The sequence below is a fragment of the Pantherophis guttatus genome, chromosome 2, assembly GCF_059756535.1.
Source record: "Pantherophis guttatus breed Tessera chromosome 2, ASM5975653v1, whole genome shotgun sequence".
NCBI lineage: Eukaryota > Metazoa > Chordata > Lepidosauria > Squamata > Colubridae > Pantherophis > Pantherophis guttatus.
The window spans coordinates 136,728,192-136,746,594 of record NC_142064.1 but is presented as its reverse complement, the minus strand read 5'-3'; the positions used below and the strand labels follow the sequence as shown (position 1 = coordinate 136,746,594).

The 18,403-nt window shown below is 42.3% G+C and overlaps 1 protein-coding gene across 1 annotated transcript; it reads right to left on the bottom strand.

The window, feature by feature from the left end:
* Positions 1-1,432: 1,432 nt before the first annotated feature.
* LOC117662720 (retinol dehydrogenase 7-like) lies at positions 1,433-15,901 on the bottom strand. The gene is made up of 4 exons (XM_087886836.1): positions 15,511-15,901; positions 3,412-3,670; positions 2,460-2,617; positions 1,433-1,830 (listed from the first exon to the last, which is right to left on the bottom strand). The coding sequence occupies exons 1-4, from the start codon at positions 15,821-15,823 to the stop codon at positions 1,613-1,615; spliced, it is 948 nt and encodes a 315-aa protein (XP_087742962.1). The 5' UTR covers positions 15,824-15,901; the 3' UTR covers positions 1,433-1,612.
* Between the last annotated feature and the right edge of the window lie 2,502 nt (positions 15,902-18,403).

The following is an 18,403-nucleotide window of genomic DNA, read 5'->3' as shown; positions in this document are numbered from 1 at the left end:
TGCTTTCCTGCCAGTTATGGTTTCCAACCTTTTCTTGAAGGTTAAGGTTTATGTCTAATTACTGGCAATACATTTGCAAAAGGAAATTTTAAAATACAAGAAAACCCATGTTAGCTAGCCAATGTAACAATATACTACAAAAATCATATTTCAAATATTACAAGTCATTATGGTGTGACCCTCAAGGGAAAGAAAAGTTTGCCATGGTCTTTCAGAACTGTAAAACTGTAAAACTGACCTCAGCCCAAATGGTTTGGCAGATTAATTTAGCCATTGAAATGCTGTCATGCATCCTCTGCCTGGCCCATGCTTTTTTGCTTGCTAAATTCAAAGACTATCTCTCTACACATCACTTGGCTTCTGTACAAATGGACTTGATTTCTCAGGCAGTTCTTGGCCTTATTGATGATGTAGACCGTCTGGAATATTATTGCAAAGGTACCTCCCTTCCTAGAATCACATGGGCCATTTAGGCAGGGGTGAAATGCTCCCAGTTCGGACTGGATCGCCTAATCCGGTAGCTATGGTGGTGGGTGGTTCGGAAAACCGGTAGCAAAAATCCCTGCACCCCCCCACCATGCTCAGCTGAGCCGTGCGATCATCAGAGCCTTTTTTTTTTTTTACTTTTAAAAGCATTTTTTCTAAAACCCCTTCCGATGAAAAAATGCTTTTAAAGTAAAAAAAAAAAAAAGCCTCTGATGATCGCACGGCTCAGCTGGGATCCTCAGAGGCTTTTCAAAGCATTTTTTCCTGCAACCTCTTGGCCGAAGAGGTGGTTAAAAAATGCTTTGAAAAGTCTCTGACAATCCCAGCTGAGTTGCCTGATCGGCAGAGAGGCATTTTTTAAAATGACTCTCTGACGATCCCAGCTGAGTTGCCTGATCACCAGAGGCTTTTCAAAGCATTAGAAAAAATGCTTTGAAAAGTTAAAAAAAAAAAAAGTTGGCCACGCTCACCCAGTCACATTACCCCACCACCACCAAGCCACGCCCACAGAAGCGGTAGTAACACATTTTACCTTTCACCCCTGCATTTAGACCATCTATTCCAACACCCACTCCACTCAGAGCCTGAGTGGCGTAGGAGGCTAATGCCTCCTACTAAGGCAGCATTTAACATCCAGCTGCTTGCAATTACTGCGAGTTCAATTCTCACCAGGCTCAAGGTCGACTCAGCCTTCCATCCTTTCTAAGGTAGGTAAAATGAGGACCCGGTTTGTGGGGGCAATAAGCTGACTTTGTATAAAATATACAAAAGTATGAAGACTATTGCTTAACGCATTGTAAGCAGCCCTGAGTCTCCGGAGAAGGGCGGCATATAAAAATAAATAAAATAAAAAATAAAAAAATCCAGAAATCCAAATGAAAGCATACTAGATACAATGGATGACTTCCTATCGTCTTGTTTTAAGAGCAATAAACAAACAAACAACTTTTTGCAAATCTTTCTGTTCTTTTACTTCAAAGATTGAAGACTTTTTAGTTCTTAAACAACGGGGCTGAAAATATGCATTATTCTTGCGTCAGTGAAATTGTCTTACCAGTTTTCACTAATACTGAAATTAATTTGTTTGCTCATTTGGACAACTGTAATATATTTTCTGCAATAGAATCTACACTGCTTGTGCTGGCTTTGGAAGAAGAATGCTCAACATGTAATCTGTTATTGCAGCTGGGAAATAAGAGAGAGGCAGAAGGATGAATTTTGTAAACCAGCCGGCTGAGTAACGGGTACGAGGATAGCGAGATGTCAAAGCATGTTCTATGCAATCGGTGACCAAGCACAAGTTCTTGCTGCTCATCTTCACGATTGTGCAGATATATTTGTAATCTAAAAAACATGAAGCAAAAATCAGTCAATGGGTTATTTTTCTATAGTAGTTTCTAAGCTATATTTTATATAGAGGAAAAAAATGAGGATTCCAACTCTCTGTTCTGGGAGAAAGGTAGAGTGGCAGACAAGGTGTCAGGTACTCTTGTTGTGTGCAAACAACAAAGAGCAAACAATGGAAACCTCTCTCCTCAGCCCAAACGGGTAGCTGAAAATATTTATGATGCTTCAAAAGTGGAATGGCTATGAGATGGGTAGGGTCTGTCAACTCAAGGCTCGGGGTGTGTCAACTCAAGGCTCGGGCCTGTCATGAGGTAAACTGAGATAATCACTTCAAGCAGGATGAATTAAGCATCCTGAAAGGGTATTAAATCGTTATTTATCATGTTATTTTATTTGAACTGTGTGACGATGGAGAAACATGGGATTTTCTACCGAATATAGAAAAATAACTGGGCTAGTTTGCATTTTGACCATCAGCGAGGGGATGAAGGGCAACCGTTCCTGACTTATTTCAGGCAGCCAAATATCTTGTATTGGCTTTGGTTAACTTTATGATTCCTGCTCCTGCTGCTTCTGGATAACACATACACATACAAATACCCTTCTAGGGTTCTTCTTTTACTCACAGGCATCCAGGTATGGTTGTCCATAAAATTCTTTGACGTGTGGGGGTATTTTGCTGAACACACCCTGTAAGTGCTTATCTGGGTTAATGAGCATATTTGTGATAAAGCCTCCAGGCTCAATGATGCTGGTTCTGATTCCGAAAGGAGAAAGCTCTCGCCTGTATTGGAATAAAAGGATTACTTTTGCATAAGGAGAGTCTGTGAGGTGGAGGGATTAAGGTCTTGGACTAGGAGCAGAGAGACTGAGCTCTTACTCTACTCCAGCCACAAATGCTCCTTCGGGACTTGGGCTGCTTACTCCCTCTCAGTCAATCTAACTCAGAAAGTTATTGTCATGGAAGAAATAGGAGGTTGAAGTAATATTTAAGCTGCCTTGAGTTCCATTGTGGGTATTTCAGAGACCTTTCATTTTTGTGCATGTAAAAACTCGCAGCAGTTATCATATATAAAACAATCTTCCACGACTCTTTTCTAATTGTCTATCCAGTTCTAGTTTCAACTGAATATTGATCTTTAAAATTCTTTGTATCTTTGTGTGTAATTTGAATCCAAAATTGTCTGGCTTTTCTGCAAGTCCACCAAGCATGATAAAATGACCCTTCGTGTTGCCAACATTTCCAACATAGATTGGAAGTACCTTTAGACATTTTAAAGACAATTTTTCTGTAGTCATATGCCAACATTAAATCATTTTATAAAAATTTATTTTAAATTTTTATTTAAAAAAAATAAATAAATAAGAGAGAGAGAGAGAGAGAGAGAGAGAGAGAGAGAGAGAGAGAGAGAGAGAGAGAGAGAGAGAGAGAGAGAGAGAGAGAGAGAGAGAGAGAGAAGTTCCCTGAAGATGGGCTCCAGCACAAGTCCAAAAGCTTGGAAAACAAAAACCTCTGGTCCTGGTGACCGACACAGATTAGATCCTGAAAGAAAAATAGCTACTAAATTTCCATTTTACCTCAGAGTGTCTGAGAAGGCTTCCACAGCAAACTTGGAGAGGCAATACCCGCCTCCGGGGGATGCCAGTCTTCCCACCACACTAGACAAGTTGACCACTCTTCCTCTGGCTCTCCTCACCAGGGGCAGCATGTGGAGCGTCACGTCAATCAGCCCAAGCAAGTTGACATCCAGCACCTTGGCAAAATCCTCCTTCTTCAGCCACTCATTGGGAGCAATCGGATAATTTATGCCTGCATTATTTACTAACCCCCAAAGTCCTGTGAGGGGAAAAAAAGTGGGATTCAGGAGGATCTTCATTAGGGGTGGGTTCTACTTACCTTTACTACCGGTTCACAATAGGATTGCGCATGTGCATGCGCAGATTGCTGATGACGACATTCGGGGTGGTGGATGGGGCCTCCCGCCGGTTTTACTATCGGTTTTTGCAAACTGGTCTGAACCGGGGGCAACTCATCACTGATCTTCATGATTCTGTCTTGGAATAATCTTAGCTGGAACCCCAGTTCCTTCAGTTCTGCTTTTTATGCCATGTATAATTCCCAAAGATAAAATTTGTTAATACACCCTCCCCCAAATATGAAAGTCAGCAAGAGGGAGGTTTGTTCCACACCTTTTTATTCAGATATTTGCCAATCTTCTGTGAAAAGACCTGTCTTTAGACCTTTAGAAGGTGTGCATTCCATAAGGATGGCGAATCAGGTATGGTGTAGTGTTGACAGTGCTGGTATAGAAACCAGGACATTGAGTTCTAGTCCTGCTGTAGGCCCAAAAGCTGTATGGGTGACCTTGGGCCAGTACTTTCTCTTAGCCCAACACGCTCACAGGGTTGAAAATAGGAGGAGGAAGAAGTACAGGTAGTCCTCAACTTATGATGACAATTGAGCCGAAAACTTCTGCTGCTAAATGAGACATTTGTTAAGTAAGTTTTGCCCCGTTTTACCACCTTTCTTGCCACAGTTGTTAAGTAAATCACTGCACTTGTTAAATAAGTAACATGTGAATAAGACAGAATAAAATAAGATAACCTTTATTGTCACTTTTGCTGGGTATATACTGGCACATATTAAAATGAAATTCTGATGCCCCCCCCCAAAGTATGTATATTATGTATGTATGCATGCATGTATGTATGTACACGTATGTAGATACATACATACATAGAAGGAAGTGAACTTCGAATAATCTTTTTTGCCATTCCCACCACAGCCCTCCTGTCCAAATAAAACAGTAATACAATATGACAGAATGCTTTCAATCCTTCCTTTATCAAAAGTGGTAAGGACAGGGGAAGGAAGATGTGCTCATATGACGCAGAAAGCAACCAAACTATCCTACTCGTTATTTGCCCACCCAGAAACTTAATATTACTAACCACCTCCACAGATGAATCCTTAATACACAGAGGTGTATGGATGTGCCTGCCTTTTCCAAAATCAACAATGATTCCTTTGTTTTTCCTACATTTAGAATAGGCCACACCCACCCCACCTCTGCAAATGGGATAAATGCCCACAATGGGTTGCTGCAGCGGAGACCCTGCAGTGAAGCGGGCATGGCCAGGCAGCTGCGCTCAATTGTCCTAGCCCTCTACTATTGGCTTCCCCATTGAGTTTGCTTGTCAGAAGGTTACAAAAGGTGATCACGTGATCACGGGACACTGGAACTGTCATAAATATGAGTCCATTGCAGTGGTGGGTTTCAAATTTTTTCACTACCGGTTCTGTGGGTGTGGCTTGGTGGGCATGGCAGGGGAAGGATACTGTAAAATCTCCATTCCCTCCCCAATCCAGGGGAAGGTTACTGCAAAATCTCCATTTCCTCCTGATCAGCTGGGACTCAGGAGGGAGAGAATAGATGGGGGTGGGGCCAGTCAGAATTTTTACTGCCGGTTCTCCGAACTATTCAAAATTTCCGCTACTGGTTCTCCAGAACTGGTCAGAACCTGCTGAAACCCACCTCTGGTCCGTTGCCAAGAGTCCGAATTTTGATCATGTTACCAAGAGGATGCTGACATAAATGTGAAAAATGGTTGTAAGCCACTTTTTTCAGTGCTGTTGTAACTTCAAAGTTATTAAATCAACATTTGTAAGTTGAGAACTACCTGTATTATTTATGTTTGCTCTGTGAGATACTTATAAAATAATAAAGATAAAGGTTTCCCCTGTTCAGTCATATTCGACTCTAGGGGGCAGTGCTCACCTCCGTTTCTTAGCCGAGGGTGCCAGCGTTGTCCATGGTCGTGAGACCGGCCTGACTATATGCCGAAGCACAGAGAACGCTGTTACCTTCCCACCAAAGTGTACCTATTTATCTACTTGCATTTGCATGCTTTCCAACTGCTAGGTGGGCAGGAACTGTGGCAAGGATGGGAGCTCACCCCGTCATGTGGCACTTGGGTCTCATATCCAGGCTGTCAGCTTTTTAGCTGACAAGTCAGCATCTTTAACCACTGAGCCATCACGCCCTCCCTAAAGTAATAAAGGCAGGATAAAAATCTAATAAATAAATAGTCAATAAATAATTGGGGCCCTGTGAAATATGAAGGAAGGCCTTAAGGTCTCCTAGGAATTTTTTACTCTGGCAGCCTCCCTCCAAGCTGGTTTGTCAGAACAATACCTGAAATGTGTCAACTGTTGCTTCAGGCCTAAGGAAAACAGTTAGGGCTCAGCCCAAGACTCTCGACCCCTTGTTGTTTGATCTCAGGACCACAAGAATACATAGGGTAGTAATTCATGCTGAATTGAACTTGCTAACCAAAAACAGACATAATTATGGTAAATTATGGTATGGTATATTTCCATGGCATTAATTTTAGCCCAATCATTTTATGTCCTGATTTTGGACAGGGAGAAAAGAAAAAGCATAGAGAACTTGCTTTGGGAATCTGAATGATTAGACTTAAAGATACAGTGCAGTACACTGCAAAGGTTTTGCATAATAATCCCACTGTATACTTTTATGAAACATTTGTGGGTGGCGTAGCATAGGCATTTTTGTTTAAATATCAAAGGAAGGATGTATTGCCTTCTTAGAAGATAGGAAAAAGAGAGAAGAATAACATTTTATAACAAAGCTATCCTACCCAGAAAATATGCAGTGTTTTTGTTACCCTTATTTCAGAGGTGTCAAATTCACGGCCCGCGGGCCGGATGCTGGCCACAGCCACCCTCAGTTTAGCAAAGGGGGAAAAAGTTCCAATAAATCTAGTGACGACATGATGACATGAGTTTGACACCCCTGCCTTATTTGAATTAAATTATGGTATTATCATCATAATTTATGGGATTATTAAAGACTAATACTATTCTTTAAGATACTAATAATTTATTATTATTTTATTTTTATATATTTATTAATATATAATATATAATATATAATATATAATATATAATATATAATATATAATATATAATATATAATATATAATATATTACATTACATTATATATATAATATAATATATAATAAAATAAAATAAATTTATATATTTATTATTATTACAAAGCAAGCAATGTCTGTCCTTCATGCCAATCTTTTAGTTATAGTCAGGATCAGAATTATTTTTTTTAATGTTAATGGTTGGGTAAGTATCCATATCCTGCATTTCTGTAAAAGAGAGAAATTGCATTTTGATTGCAGGAAAATCACAAAACCCTGTCACATTAAAGCCCCTGGTGGAGGGAAGCATGTTTTGCACTCGACAGGATAAAAATTTAGTGTTTGCAATTATTATTTCACAATTTTTCTCCTCCTGGTGGAATATGGCATAGTAGATCCTGCTTGGCATCATTTGTTCATTTAAGGAGGAATAATTGGGTTATATTCTGTCCGAATTGATGAGCCAGGGCTTGGCCATTTTGTACTTTTCAGCTATTTTAATGGATGAATTTGTCCAGCCCATTGAGAAATGTTTGCACAATGACAGCCATAGAAGTCACTTCATCAACCATCTTGTAAACCGTCTATCCAGCTGAAGTGCTTCTCTAGCATCTGAAGTAAACTAACACTGCCTTGACTGGCTGACTGATTTGAGTGATCTAAGGTGGTTTCTTGCTGCCTGTGTGAGAAATGCTTGTTTTATTGATAAAAAAATGCTTTTTGGGAAGATATCTGTTTTTTTGTGCCAATTTCTTAGACTACGTGATACTTGCTTGGTATTTGGGATCTTGTGTATAAACTTTTGTTTGTGGTCGCTTGTTTTACAAATAATTTCCAAGTGAACTTATTCTGCAAAATAAAATTGATTTAATCTCCATCCTTGGTGTGTGATTAATTGGGCTAGCCTACCAGGCATTGAACCCAGGTTTTGGGGACAATAAAATGGAGGAGAATTTCGGTTCCTGATGAGGACCTTAATAAATGTGAAGAAAAACGGAAAAGTGATACTAGTACCCTGTTTTCCCCAAAATAAGACATCCCCTGATAATAAGCCCAATTGGGCTTTTGAGCGCATGGCAATAAGGCCAAGCACTTATTTCAGGGTTCAAAAAAATACAAGACAGGGTCTTATTTTCGGGGAATCATGGTAGGAAATTGGAACAAGGAGTGCAAAGTGCAAGATTAAATAAGGTTAACTGAAAGACAGCTTTGCTAAAACTCAAGGGTAAAAATTAAAGTTGCAACAAAATATATACATATTTAATTATTAAGACTAAGTAACTTGGCTATTGAAATTGGTTACACAGGAACAAAACTTTATTAAAGGCAGAAATAAGATATGTTATAGTTCATTGCCCATCTAAATTTTTGGCTATGCTTTAAATACAACAATGGCAATTTAATATGTTTTAATTAGAAATGAGCAAAATATATTTAAGAATTATATTAAAAACAGAGAACCTATGATAATTTGCTAAGCGTATATTGATTTTACTCTGAAACCTACTCAGTACTGATAATAACATATATGTAATTTGTAAAAGTTAACTAGCAATTTCAAATATTTAGGAACTGTTCTCAAGAAAGGCTTAAATGAATTATGAAAAAAATAATAATAATATCCCCCCAAGATCAGCTTTGGATTTTTTTTTCATAACATATCCATTTTCACAAACGTAAGAAACGTAAAGAATGTTAAGGATTATATTAAAAACAGAGAATCTGTGATAATTTGCTGACAGTATATTGATTTTATTCTGAAACTTATGCAACACTGACAGTAATGTATTTGTAAAACTTAACTGGTGATGTCAAATATTTAGGAACTGTTCTCAACAAAGGCTTAAATGAATTATGGAAGAAAAATTATATTCCCGCCCAACATCATCTCTGAATTTTTTAAAAAATTATATATCCATTTTCCCAAAGCTTCTGAATTTGTTTAGGCAGCAGATATCTTACATTTAGACTCTTCAAGAAAAAAAAAAAAGATAAATCTGCATAAAATAGGCCCCTCCATGTCATTTCTTTAATGATTTCTCTACTCACTTCAGATCACTGCTTTAAAGAGGATATTGATTGGCTCTGCTTTTCTTTTCTCTGTTCCTGAATAATGAATGAAAAGGTGTAAGAGAATCCAACAGATCCTAATTAATAAGTTCAGTGCTGAACATTTGCCAGTAATCAGTTCAGTGAGAAGGAATAGACCTCTGGGTCAAAATCTGATTTCTCCTAAAGTGGGCACAATAATCACTCCACTTTACAGCTGTGTTTTTAATTCAGCTGTTAGATCATGCCCACTTTAAATTCCATTAAATGCTTCATTTGCAAATGTGGCAGATCAAACTGCGGTAAAGACTAATGGAGCCATTTCTTTCCTTTTTTTAGTTAGCGCCAGTGGTGGGAGTCAGCCGGTTCGCACCTATTTGGGAGAACCGTTTGTTAACTTTCTGAGCAGTTCCGAGAACCGGTTGTTGGAAGAAATCTCCTTTTGTCTTTTTTCCTCACTTTACAGGCCTAATCCTGTCAGGAAGGCAGGAAGGAAACATTTTGGTGTTGTTTCTAACCTAATCCTTATCTTTATTGCCCTAATTACAGAAACTGCCTCTCTGGTTAAGCTTTATTACATTGTAACAGCTAATGGTTCTTGGCAGTACGCCCCAACTAGCTGGAACCTGAGCTTCTCTGGAATGTTTTTTTTCTTTGCTGGTACTTTGCTTTTCTTTGCTTTATTAGGGGCTTTACTTTCTTAAAGGGGAAGGGTTGTTTTAAGTTTTTTACACTGCTTTACTGGTTCCTGGCACTGTCCTTTTGGGCTGTACTTCCAAGAGGCAGGATGCAAGCTTTCTTTTTTTCCTGCCTTTCTGGAGGCATGTGATCTTTCCTTAAATCTGGATGATTTCATTAGGATATCTTGTGAGGAGAGTGAGACCAGCTGGTATCTTTAAGTGGTGCAAATGGATCTAAGGATTACTTCTCCTGGGTGTGAAAGGGTGCTTTGTCAGTTCATTGAGCACAGGAGTCTCTTGTCTATAGGGATTCAGTCATCCAGGTCATGCCTGTCCCAAAGGTGTTTTTTTCAAGAGGCAACCTGGACTTTCTTGATTTCCAGAAAGTCCAGTTGCCTCTTGAAAAAGCACCTTTGGGACAGGAGTCTCTTGCACTGCTTTGGAATGGCCAAGGCACATGATTGCTCACTGATAGTAAGATTTTTAAAAAAAAGGAGGTAGGGGTGTGGATCTTCCAAATCATTTTAGTTTTATTATTTATTTATTTATTATTCAAATTTCTATACCGCCCTTCTCCTTTCGGACTCAGGGCGGTGAACAGCCAATGTAAAAAACATTTATACATAAATACGATTAAAAATAGATTTAAAATAATTAAATTTGGCCCATAGTTTAAAATTTTAGTTTAAAGTTTTCTCTCATGATAATAAGGCTTAGTAACATGGCATGAGGCTTGAAGTTTATTTAGATATCTGTGGCATATACTAATTTTATTGTGATCCTGACAAGCTTGGGAGGCTTGAACCTGGGTCCCCTATATAATTTGTTAATTTGTCTCTTTAGCTCGGGATTTTGTAGCCCAAATATGCCCACCCACTTTCTGGAGAGCTTAAATGACCTCTCTGCTAAAGGAATTTACTTTATGAGAAAGAGTTGGCTGCTGATAGTTATCACTGCATTTTAACTATTTTAATTCCTCAAGGTGTCGAGCCTTGCAGCACGCTCGACTACCATGCGATGACAGCAGCAAGGAACATACATATGATATACATACACACGGGGTACACGGGGTGATGGTGGCACTGGGTGCAGGCAGTCGTGTGCGGGGTGTGGGGTGGAGGTGTCGTGTGCGACGGGTGTAGGGCGGTTCATGAACGTTGCTGCGGAAGAACGCTCCAGATCACACTGAAGCCCGATATGCTGATGAGGGAGGGTGTGGTACTAATAACAAGGGCATGGTATTAAGGAGGAAATGGAGGTAATGAATGGGCTATTTAAACGCTCACCAACAGGGATCCATAGCGCTGATTTTGTTCGTTTTTGCAAATCCCAGCATGTGTCTGGAAGCCGACGTGAATAAACCAGCATTTTACAAAGAGCTGAACTGTGTTTGCTGAGTTTTGCTTGCGTCTTGCACAGAACTACTGAGAGGAAATCAGTGCTCCCCCCCTTTTCTGGCTAGAGATGGTGGAGGGCATGGATAAAGCCGCTGCTTCACCGGCCCTGGAGGAGAAGGGGTCACCACCCGACGTGGAAGAAATTCCGGTTGAGCCTCAGCTTTCAGTTCGGCCGAAGGAACGAGGACGAAGCCGCAGTCAGGGTGAGGAGACTAGAGAGGCTGGGCTGGCTAGGGGTGTGGCCAGCCAGGCAGGATCGGGGGAGTGGTGGCAAAGTCCCGCTTTGGCTGCTCTGGCTGCTCACAAAGACCCAACGTCACCCCCATACAGCGAAAGGTTTTATCGATGGAGAGAGAGACGTTGGGTTGACAACGATGACAGGGAGTGGAGCTACTCAACAGGACTGGGCCAATCCACCATAGAAGTACTTCGGGAGCGCTTTGGGGAAGCCAGCTTTCGTGACGCCCAGTCCTGGCAACTGTGGTTGACGGGGACTGAACCTACAACCGGCTGGCACCCATCCGCTACAGGACAAGAGACTCGGTTCCGGTTAGCCAGCCCCAAGTTGCAGGTGGGCCCTTCCCTAGGTGGTGGTTCCTGGCCACATGCCACACACCACCCAACACCCCAACCTGTTGGATCGACAACTATGGGAACGGTACCTGGCCTGCTTCACTCAGTTCCGGGACAGGTTGCCGGGTCCAGGGGCCTGAATATTTCAGGTCAGGCACCTCCAGGACCGGCGGGGCAGCCGGGGGTGTGGGGCTCCCAACCAGTATGGGGACCACCCCCTTACAGACCACGTTTGATGGTAACCCCGATCGGGTGGCTCTCTTTCTAAGCCAGGTACTTAGCTATATCGACCTGTATGGCCGTTTGTATCCCACCCAATGGTCTATGGTGGTGGCCATTACAACAACTCTGACGGGGGAGGCTGCTGATTGGGTGGCGGATCTGCATAACGACCATACCCGAGAGCTCACCAATGTTGGGCTATTCCTGGAGGGCCTCAGAGTGCAGTTCGAAGACGATACTCGAACCCAGGTGGCAGAAGGAGAGCTCGTAGCTTTGAAGCAATGGGGCTGCCCGGCAAAAGAATATGTGAAAGAATTCCGCCAGTTAGCAGGGAGAGTGCGGGGGTGGCCTGAATGCATGCTGGTTCACCAGTTTCACCTTGGACTGGACCGCGATTTGCGGCAGGCCTGTGTATATAGGGGGATGCCACCCCGTCTGTCCGAATGGTGTAAAGCTGCTATTGACTTGGACGTTGGCTTAAGGGAATTCTGGGTCAGAGGTGGTGTGATGGTGGCACTGGGTGCAGGCAGTCGTGTGTGGGGTGTGCGGTGGAGGTGTCGTGTGCGACGGGTGTAGGGCGGTTCATGAACGTTGCTGCGGAAGAACGCTCCAGATCACACTGAAGCCCGATACGCTGATGAGGGAGGGTGTGGTACTAATAACAAGGGCGTGGTATTAAGGAGGAAATGGAGGTAATGAACGGGCGGGCTATTTAAACGCTCACCGTCAGGGATCCATAGCGCTGATTTCGTTCGTTTTTGTGAATCCCAGCATGTGTTTGGAAGCCGACGTGAATAAACCAGCATTTTGCAAAGAGCTGAACTGTGTTTGCTGAGTTTTGCTTGCGTCTTGCACGGAACTACTGAGACAAGGTACTCTGGCATCCTACCTGATTTGTAACTCTGACTTGCAGGTATTTCTAATCTAATGATTGGTATTTAAGGCAGCTTTTTGCAAGCAAAGAAGCTTTTTGTATTTTTGTACAGATAATCCTTGATTTACAACAGTTCATTTAGTGACCATTCAAAGTTACAATGGCACTGAAAAAAGTGACTTATGACCGTTTTTCACACTTACGACCGTTGCAACATCCCCACGGTCACGAGGCTGGGCGAGGCAAAGCGCTCCTTGACGTGAGTGATGTCAAGTTGGCCACGCCCACTCAGTCACATGATCACCCAGCCATGCCTACCCATCTGGTTATTAGGGGAGAGAACTGGTTATTAAATTATTTGAATCCCACCACTGATTAGCACTTTTTGACTACCAGTCCCAAATCATGGCCATTTGGCTTTAAAATGTCTGTTTCCTGTTTTCATGTGATTTGCTTAAAAGAATAACAGAGTTGGAAGGGACTCTGGAGGTCTTCTAGTTCAATCCCCTGCTCAAGTGTGATACCCTATACTATTTCAGACAAACTGTTGTTGAATCGCTTCTTAGAAACCTCCAGTGATGGTGCAACCACAACTTCAGAAGGCAAGCCACTTCACTGATTAATTGTTCTAACATACAGGAAATTTTTTTTTTTTTTTTTACAGGAAATTTCTCCTTACTGGTTGGTTTTCTCCTTGATTGCATTCCATCCATTGCTTCTTGTTCTGCCTTCAGATGCTACTCTGCATACAGTGAGCCGTTGTGGCACAGTGGTTAGAATGCAGTGTTGCAGTCTAACGCTGCTGACTGCCAGGGATTCAATCCTCACCGGTTCAAGGTTGACTCAGCCTTCCATCCTTCTGAGGTCAGTAAAATGAGGAGCCAGACTGTTGGAGGCAATATACTGATTCTGTAGACTGCTTAGAACGGCTGTAAAGCACTGTGAAGCAGTATATAAGCGCTAAGTGTTCTTGCTACCTTGCAAAGTCATTCTTAACTTAAATCCTTAAGTCCATATTTCATAAGATAAATTAAAAATAGGAGATACAAGTTTGATCCACTTTACAACTTGCTGTTTCTATTCTTTTCCTTTTATAGTTTGTTTCCTATAATATCATGATCAAATCATATGTTATTTTAATTAATATGTATTGGACCTTTTCATTATAAATTATTGTACGGGAGCATACAACCTTTTAATCTAAATCATCGCACAGGGGCACAAAAGAGATTCAATCTGTCCCCTAGCTCCTTTATTTCCAAAATCTACTCCCATCACCATTGACTTTGCCCCTAAAGGTTAATAAGCCAGCTATTAAAAACAAGTAAGCAATGCTTTTTAAAAACTTTTTTTTACATTTCCTCTCTTCCATCATATAAATATATAATATGTCTCGTGAAAATTCAGTCTTTTGATTCTTGCCATCATATTGTTAATGTGCAAGTTGTAATAAAACAATCAATTTAGGAAGAGTGATCATTTTAAATGAGGCCACCATGACACACATTTCTCAACTCCCTCAGCCTTGGGTTTTTGCTATGGTAGGGAGGCATCTGCATTTTCACAAATGGGTGCCCTTCAGAATTTGCATGGATTCTGCTGATTTTTCATGTGGCTATACTTTTTATTGTTCCATTGTATTTATGCCCTCTGAGAAGATGAAGGCAGGGTCTGTCTGATGCATCTGCACTTTTTTTGATTGTTTATGCAAGGCAGCGTGGTGATTTAGCTCCTCCTTGAGGTGTACATGGGTTTGAAGCACCAGGGTCTGTAGGGATGATTGTTATTACTATGGACATGCCAATCACAACTGCCCCATTCTGGAAAGCTTCTTTAGCACGGTTGCTGTCTATTGCCTACCTGGGCTACTTCCAGCTGCTGCCAGGCATGAGTTGAGAATTGGTCTCTGTGTTGATTCACTGCCACCACCTCTATTCCCCTTGTTGGATTAGTTGGAGACAGAATTTGCTCATTATCAGTCCCCTATATTATATACTATACTAATCAGCATACAGCTTAGCTGATTTTGAATGTGAGTTTAATGAATTCTGTTGTCTATGGATTCTGTATATCTTGTCTTAAGTCTGAAGCTCTTAAATAGCACATTCTATATCAGTGATGGCTAACCTTTTTGCCATCGCGTGCCAAAAGCGGGGGTCGCACGCACATGTGCCCACACCCATAATTCAATGCGCCCTGCCCCCCGCGCATCCGTGCATGACCCCTCTGCACTCCCCCCGCTTTTGGCACGTGATGGCACAGTGGGCCCATAGGCCCATTTTTTGCCCTCCCCAGGCTCCAGAGGCTTTCTTGGAGCCTGGGGAGGGCAAAAATGGCCTTCCCCACCCTCCCGGAGGCCCTCCAGAGGCCGGAAATGACCCATTTCCCAACTTCCGGGAAGGCCCGAAAAAATCAGCTGGCTGGCTTGCGCATACGCGCCATAGCTGAGCTAGGGCAATGCTCACGTGCCCACCGATATGGCTCAGCGTGCCACCTGTGGCACGTGTTCCATAGGTTCGCCATCACCGTTCTATATCTTATAAATATCTGAGAAGCGTTAGAAAGAATTTGCATCCCTCAAGAGATTTTTTTTTGTCTCTGTGTGCTAAATCCACACAAACACAAGGCTATTTCCTTCATGAGAGAGTTCTTATTTCTATATCTCTTCTTATTGCCCAAATGATTAGGGGGAAAAAACCCTATATGTATAATCTCAATTTAAGAATCAAACTAAACCAGTACAGAATTAATAAATCAACAGTTTGGTTTAAATATGCATCTGACTAATTAATGAAATCAATAATACTTAATGAGAAAATGTATTATTTCTCCTAGAGAGGAAAAACCCGATGGCTTGAAACAAGCCCATTTTTTCCACAGTTCCTGCAAAAAATAGCACATAGGATAATAAACCGAGTCGATCACCTTTGTTCCCCACGCAAGTTTTCACCCACTCAGTTGTTGCTGCAACATTCTCAGTGTTGGTGACATCCAGCAGAATGGTCTTTAACCGGTCCGATGTGACCTTTTCCAGCTCTTCTGCTCCTTCTGGAGTGAGACAAGAGGCCAACACCTGCAGACCCCGAGCATCCAGCTGCCTGGCCAGCTGTTTCCCAAAGCCAGAATCACAGCCCGTGATGAAGACGTATTTTTCTGTCAGGTTCTCCACCATTTGTCTTTCCAGGTACCATCGACGAAAGAGCCAAAGGCCCACCAGGGCAGCCAGAAAGAGCCACATAGCTGAACCCTGCTTGAGAGAATGAGAGAGAATGGAGAAACTAGATGTCCTTAAATCCAGGTACAGGTGAAATAAAGTAACCTATCCTGTTCCAGAGTAGAACATGAGATAATATTTCATCAGATCAGATTTATCTCAAGATCATTGGTTGCTTCGTCTTAGAACATTGTGATTATTTTCATTGCCCAATTTTTTAGCCACTAGCACTTTAAGCTTCTGTGTATGCGCAGAAACGGCACACGCGTGCACGAACCAGTAGCAAACCCCACCCTTGCTTTGGGGCCATCCATGCTAAACACCCACAGCCTTGTTTCCAGTGGTTCTGGATAGAACTTTTGATGTTAGGTATATAGTAAAGCCGTAGATTGTTTAAGTTGAGTCCTCTGGGATGACAACTCTTGGCCAACTCGCTGTCTGTTGATCATGCAGGATGGAACCTGGGCCGGCAGGTCCAATAGCTTTGAAGAGAGACCTGTGCCACTTTATCAACAGCAACAATCAGTTGGCTCCAAAGGTACAATGGCACCTTCATGGTTTTACGAGGCTTTCTCCCTAGATCAGGAGTCCCCAACCCCTGGTCTGTGGACTGCAGCATGCCAGAAACAGGGCCATGCAAAGGAGCAAAGCCCCATCTGCAGGATGCAGTCCGCATGCGAAACCTTGGGGAAAAAAACCTCTCCATGGAACCAGTCCCTGGTGCCCAAAGGGTTGGGGATCGCTGCTCTAGATAATTCATTGTCTGGGTTGGCTGAGTTCAGTTCTTGTCTGAGCAACTTTTCCATTTCGGCGAGTCTGGAACCTGGCTCTGCTAGCATGGCCTATGTGTGGGCTAGACCAGGAGTGGGTTGCTCCTGGTTCGGACCGGTTCGTAAGAATCGGTAGTATAACCGGTGGGAGGCTCCGCCCACCGCCCTGGATGTCATCATAGGTGATTTGCGCATGGGCGGGATCCCGTTGCGAACCAGTAATAAAGGTAAGTAGAACCACCCCTGGGATAGATCCAAATCAGCTGCCTGCCCTTCTTGAGTTTATTCTGTAAATCTTACCCATTAACCATGTTTCTTTCCTTGTTTTTGCCTGTTCCTAGATTGTAACTGGCCAGATAACACAGAGAGAGAGAGACGTTTCTTCCATTGAAGGGGATTCATTCCAGCAAAGACCGATGTTTCCTCAAGCCACAAGATTAGAAAGGCAAGAGGAAGGGGAGCAGAAGAACCAGCAAAGGCAGGTGGGCCCAGCATTTTCCTTCCCCATTGTTTCTGGCTGGCAAGACCGTACAAGCTGTATGGTGGGCCTGCGTGGTAGCATTCTTCTTTCCCTTCTGAAAACAAGAACCATTTTGAAGGGCCCACAATTCATTATGGCCAGTCTGAAAATGGCACTTTCTTCTGGGCCGCAGCCATGTGGACTAGGGACATGGAGGGGATGTAGCAGCTTGGTCTCATTCCCAATGCCACAGAGCTTTCAGAAGGTGGTCCATGGTAAAAGGTAAGCATTAATGGAGGTGAGGAGCAGCATTGGGACCTCAAGGGGCAGGAAGTGGAACATGGGGTATCTCAGGGGGTGAGGGAAGCCTTGTGAGTCATGAGACAGGTGGGTTTGTGCCTGTGCTAGGTCTCCCAAAACCTTCCCCCACCCCGAGGCACCCCATGCTCACTTAACGTCCCACACGTTCATTTAATGATTGCGTTGGGGAGAGCAGGGATGGCTGGTTGTTACATGAGATATTTCATTTAATGCTTGTCCCGACTTCTGACCTTAATGGTTAGGTTCCATTGTGGTCATAACTCGAGGACTACCTGTATTGTTGTTGTAGATGAGGTTATGTCCAACCCATAGCTTGCATGGGTTGGATATATAAATAGACTATATTATATACTACTTTATATGCAGCCAAGACAATTCCTCTTCACTCAGTGCAACCCAGGCAAGTCAAAAGGTTGGACAGCCATCGTATACATGCAGCAAAGAGGCTCAGCTCACCTATTAATGAGTGCCAAGAGATATTCATTCTTTTTAAAGTTAAAAAAAAAAGGTTTCTCTAGAGGTGACTGGGGTAGGAAGGACTCATTTCTACATTAAGACTACCTTAAACAAAGAGTTGGGTGGTGGTGGGGAGACTGTTTTGTTTCTAAACACACCTCTGATTGGTGTGATTTTTACAGGTAATCCTCTACTTATGACCACAACTGAGCACAACATTTGCATTGCTAAATGAGGCAGTTAAGTGAGTTGCACCCCGTTTTACAACCTTTTTTTGTCAACCATGTGGTTTTTAGTGAATTATGTGGTTGTAAATGAACCTGGTTTGCCCCTTTGACTTTGCTTGTTGGAAGCTTGCTGGAAAAGTTATAAAGATGATCATATGATCCCAGGCCAGTAAAATTGTTTATAAAATCCTGCCATCGTAAATTCAAAGAGTTACTAAGCAATTGGCCATAAATCAAGAACTACCTGTGCATTGCAATGCCAGCTCCTGTAAAGCTGTCTTTTGTTTCATTACTACTTCAACATTCAACTGAGGGCTTCATGCAAATCACAGGGTACTGCGGCTCTTAACTAGCATTTGGCTTTACACCA

Bases quoted from the DNA above. Each gene is read 5' to 3' on its own strand.
- LOC117662720 (XM_087886836.1), bottom strand. From the start codon at position 15,823: ATGTGGCTCTTTCTGGCTGCCCTGGTGGGCCTTTGGCTCTTTCGTCGA. The intron at 2,618-3,411 runs GTAAAATGGAAA...ATTCCAATACAG, and splicing joins GCCTTCTCAGACACTCTGAG to GCGAGAGCTTTCTCCTTTCG. The intron at 1,831-2,459 runs GTGAGTAAAAGA...CATGTTTTTTAG, and splicing joins ACAACCATACCTGGATGCCT to ATTACAAATATATCTGCACA.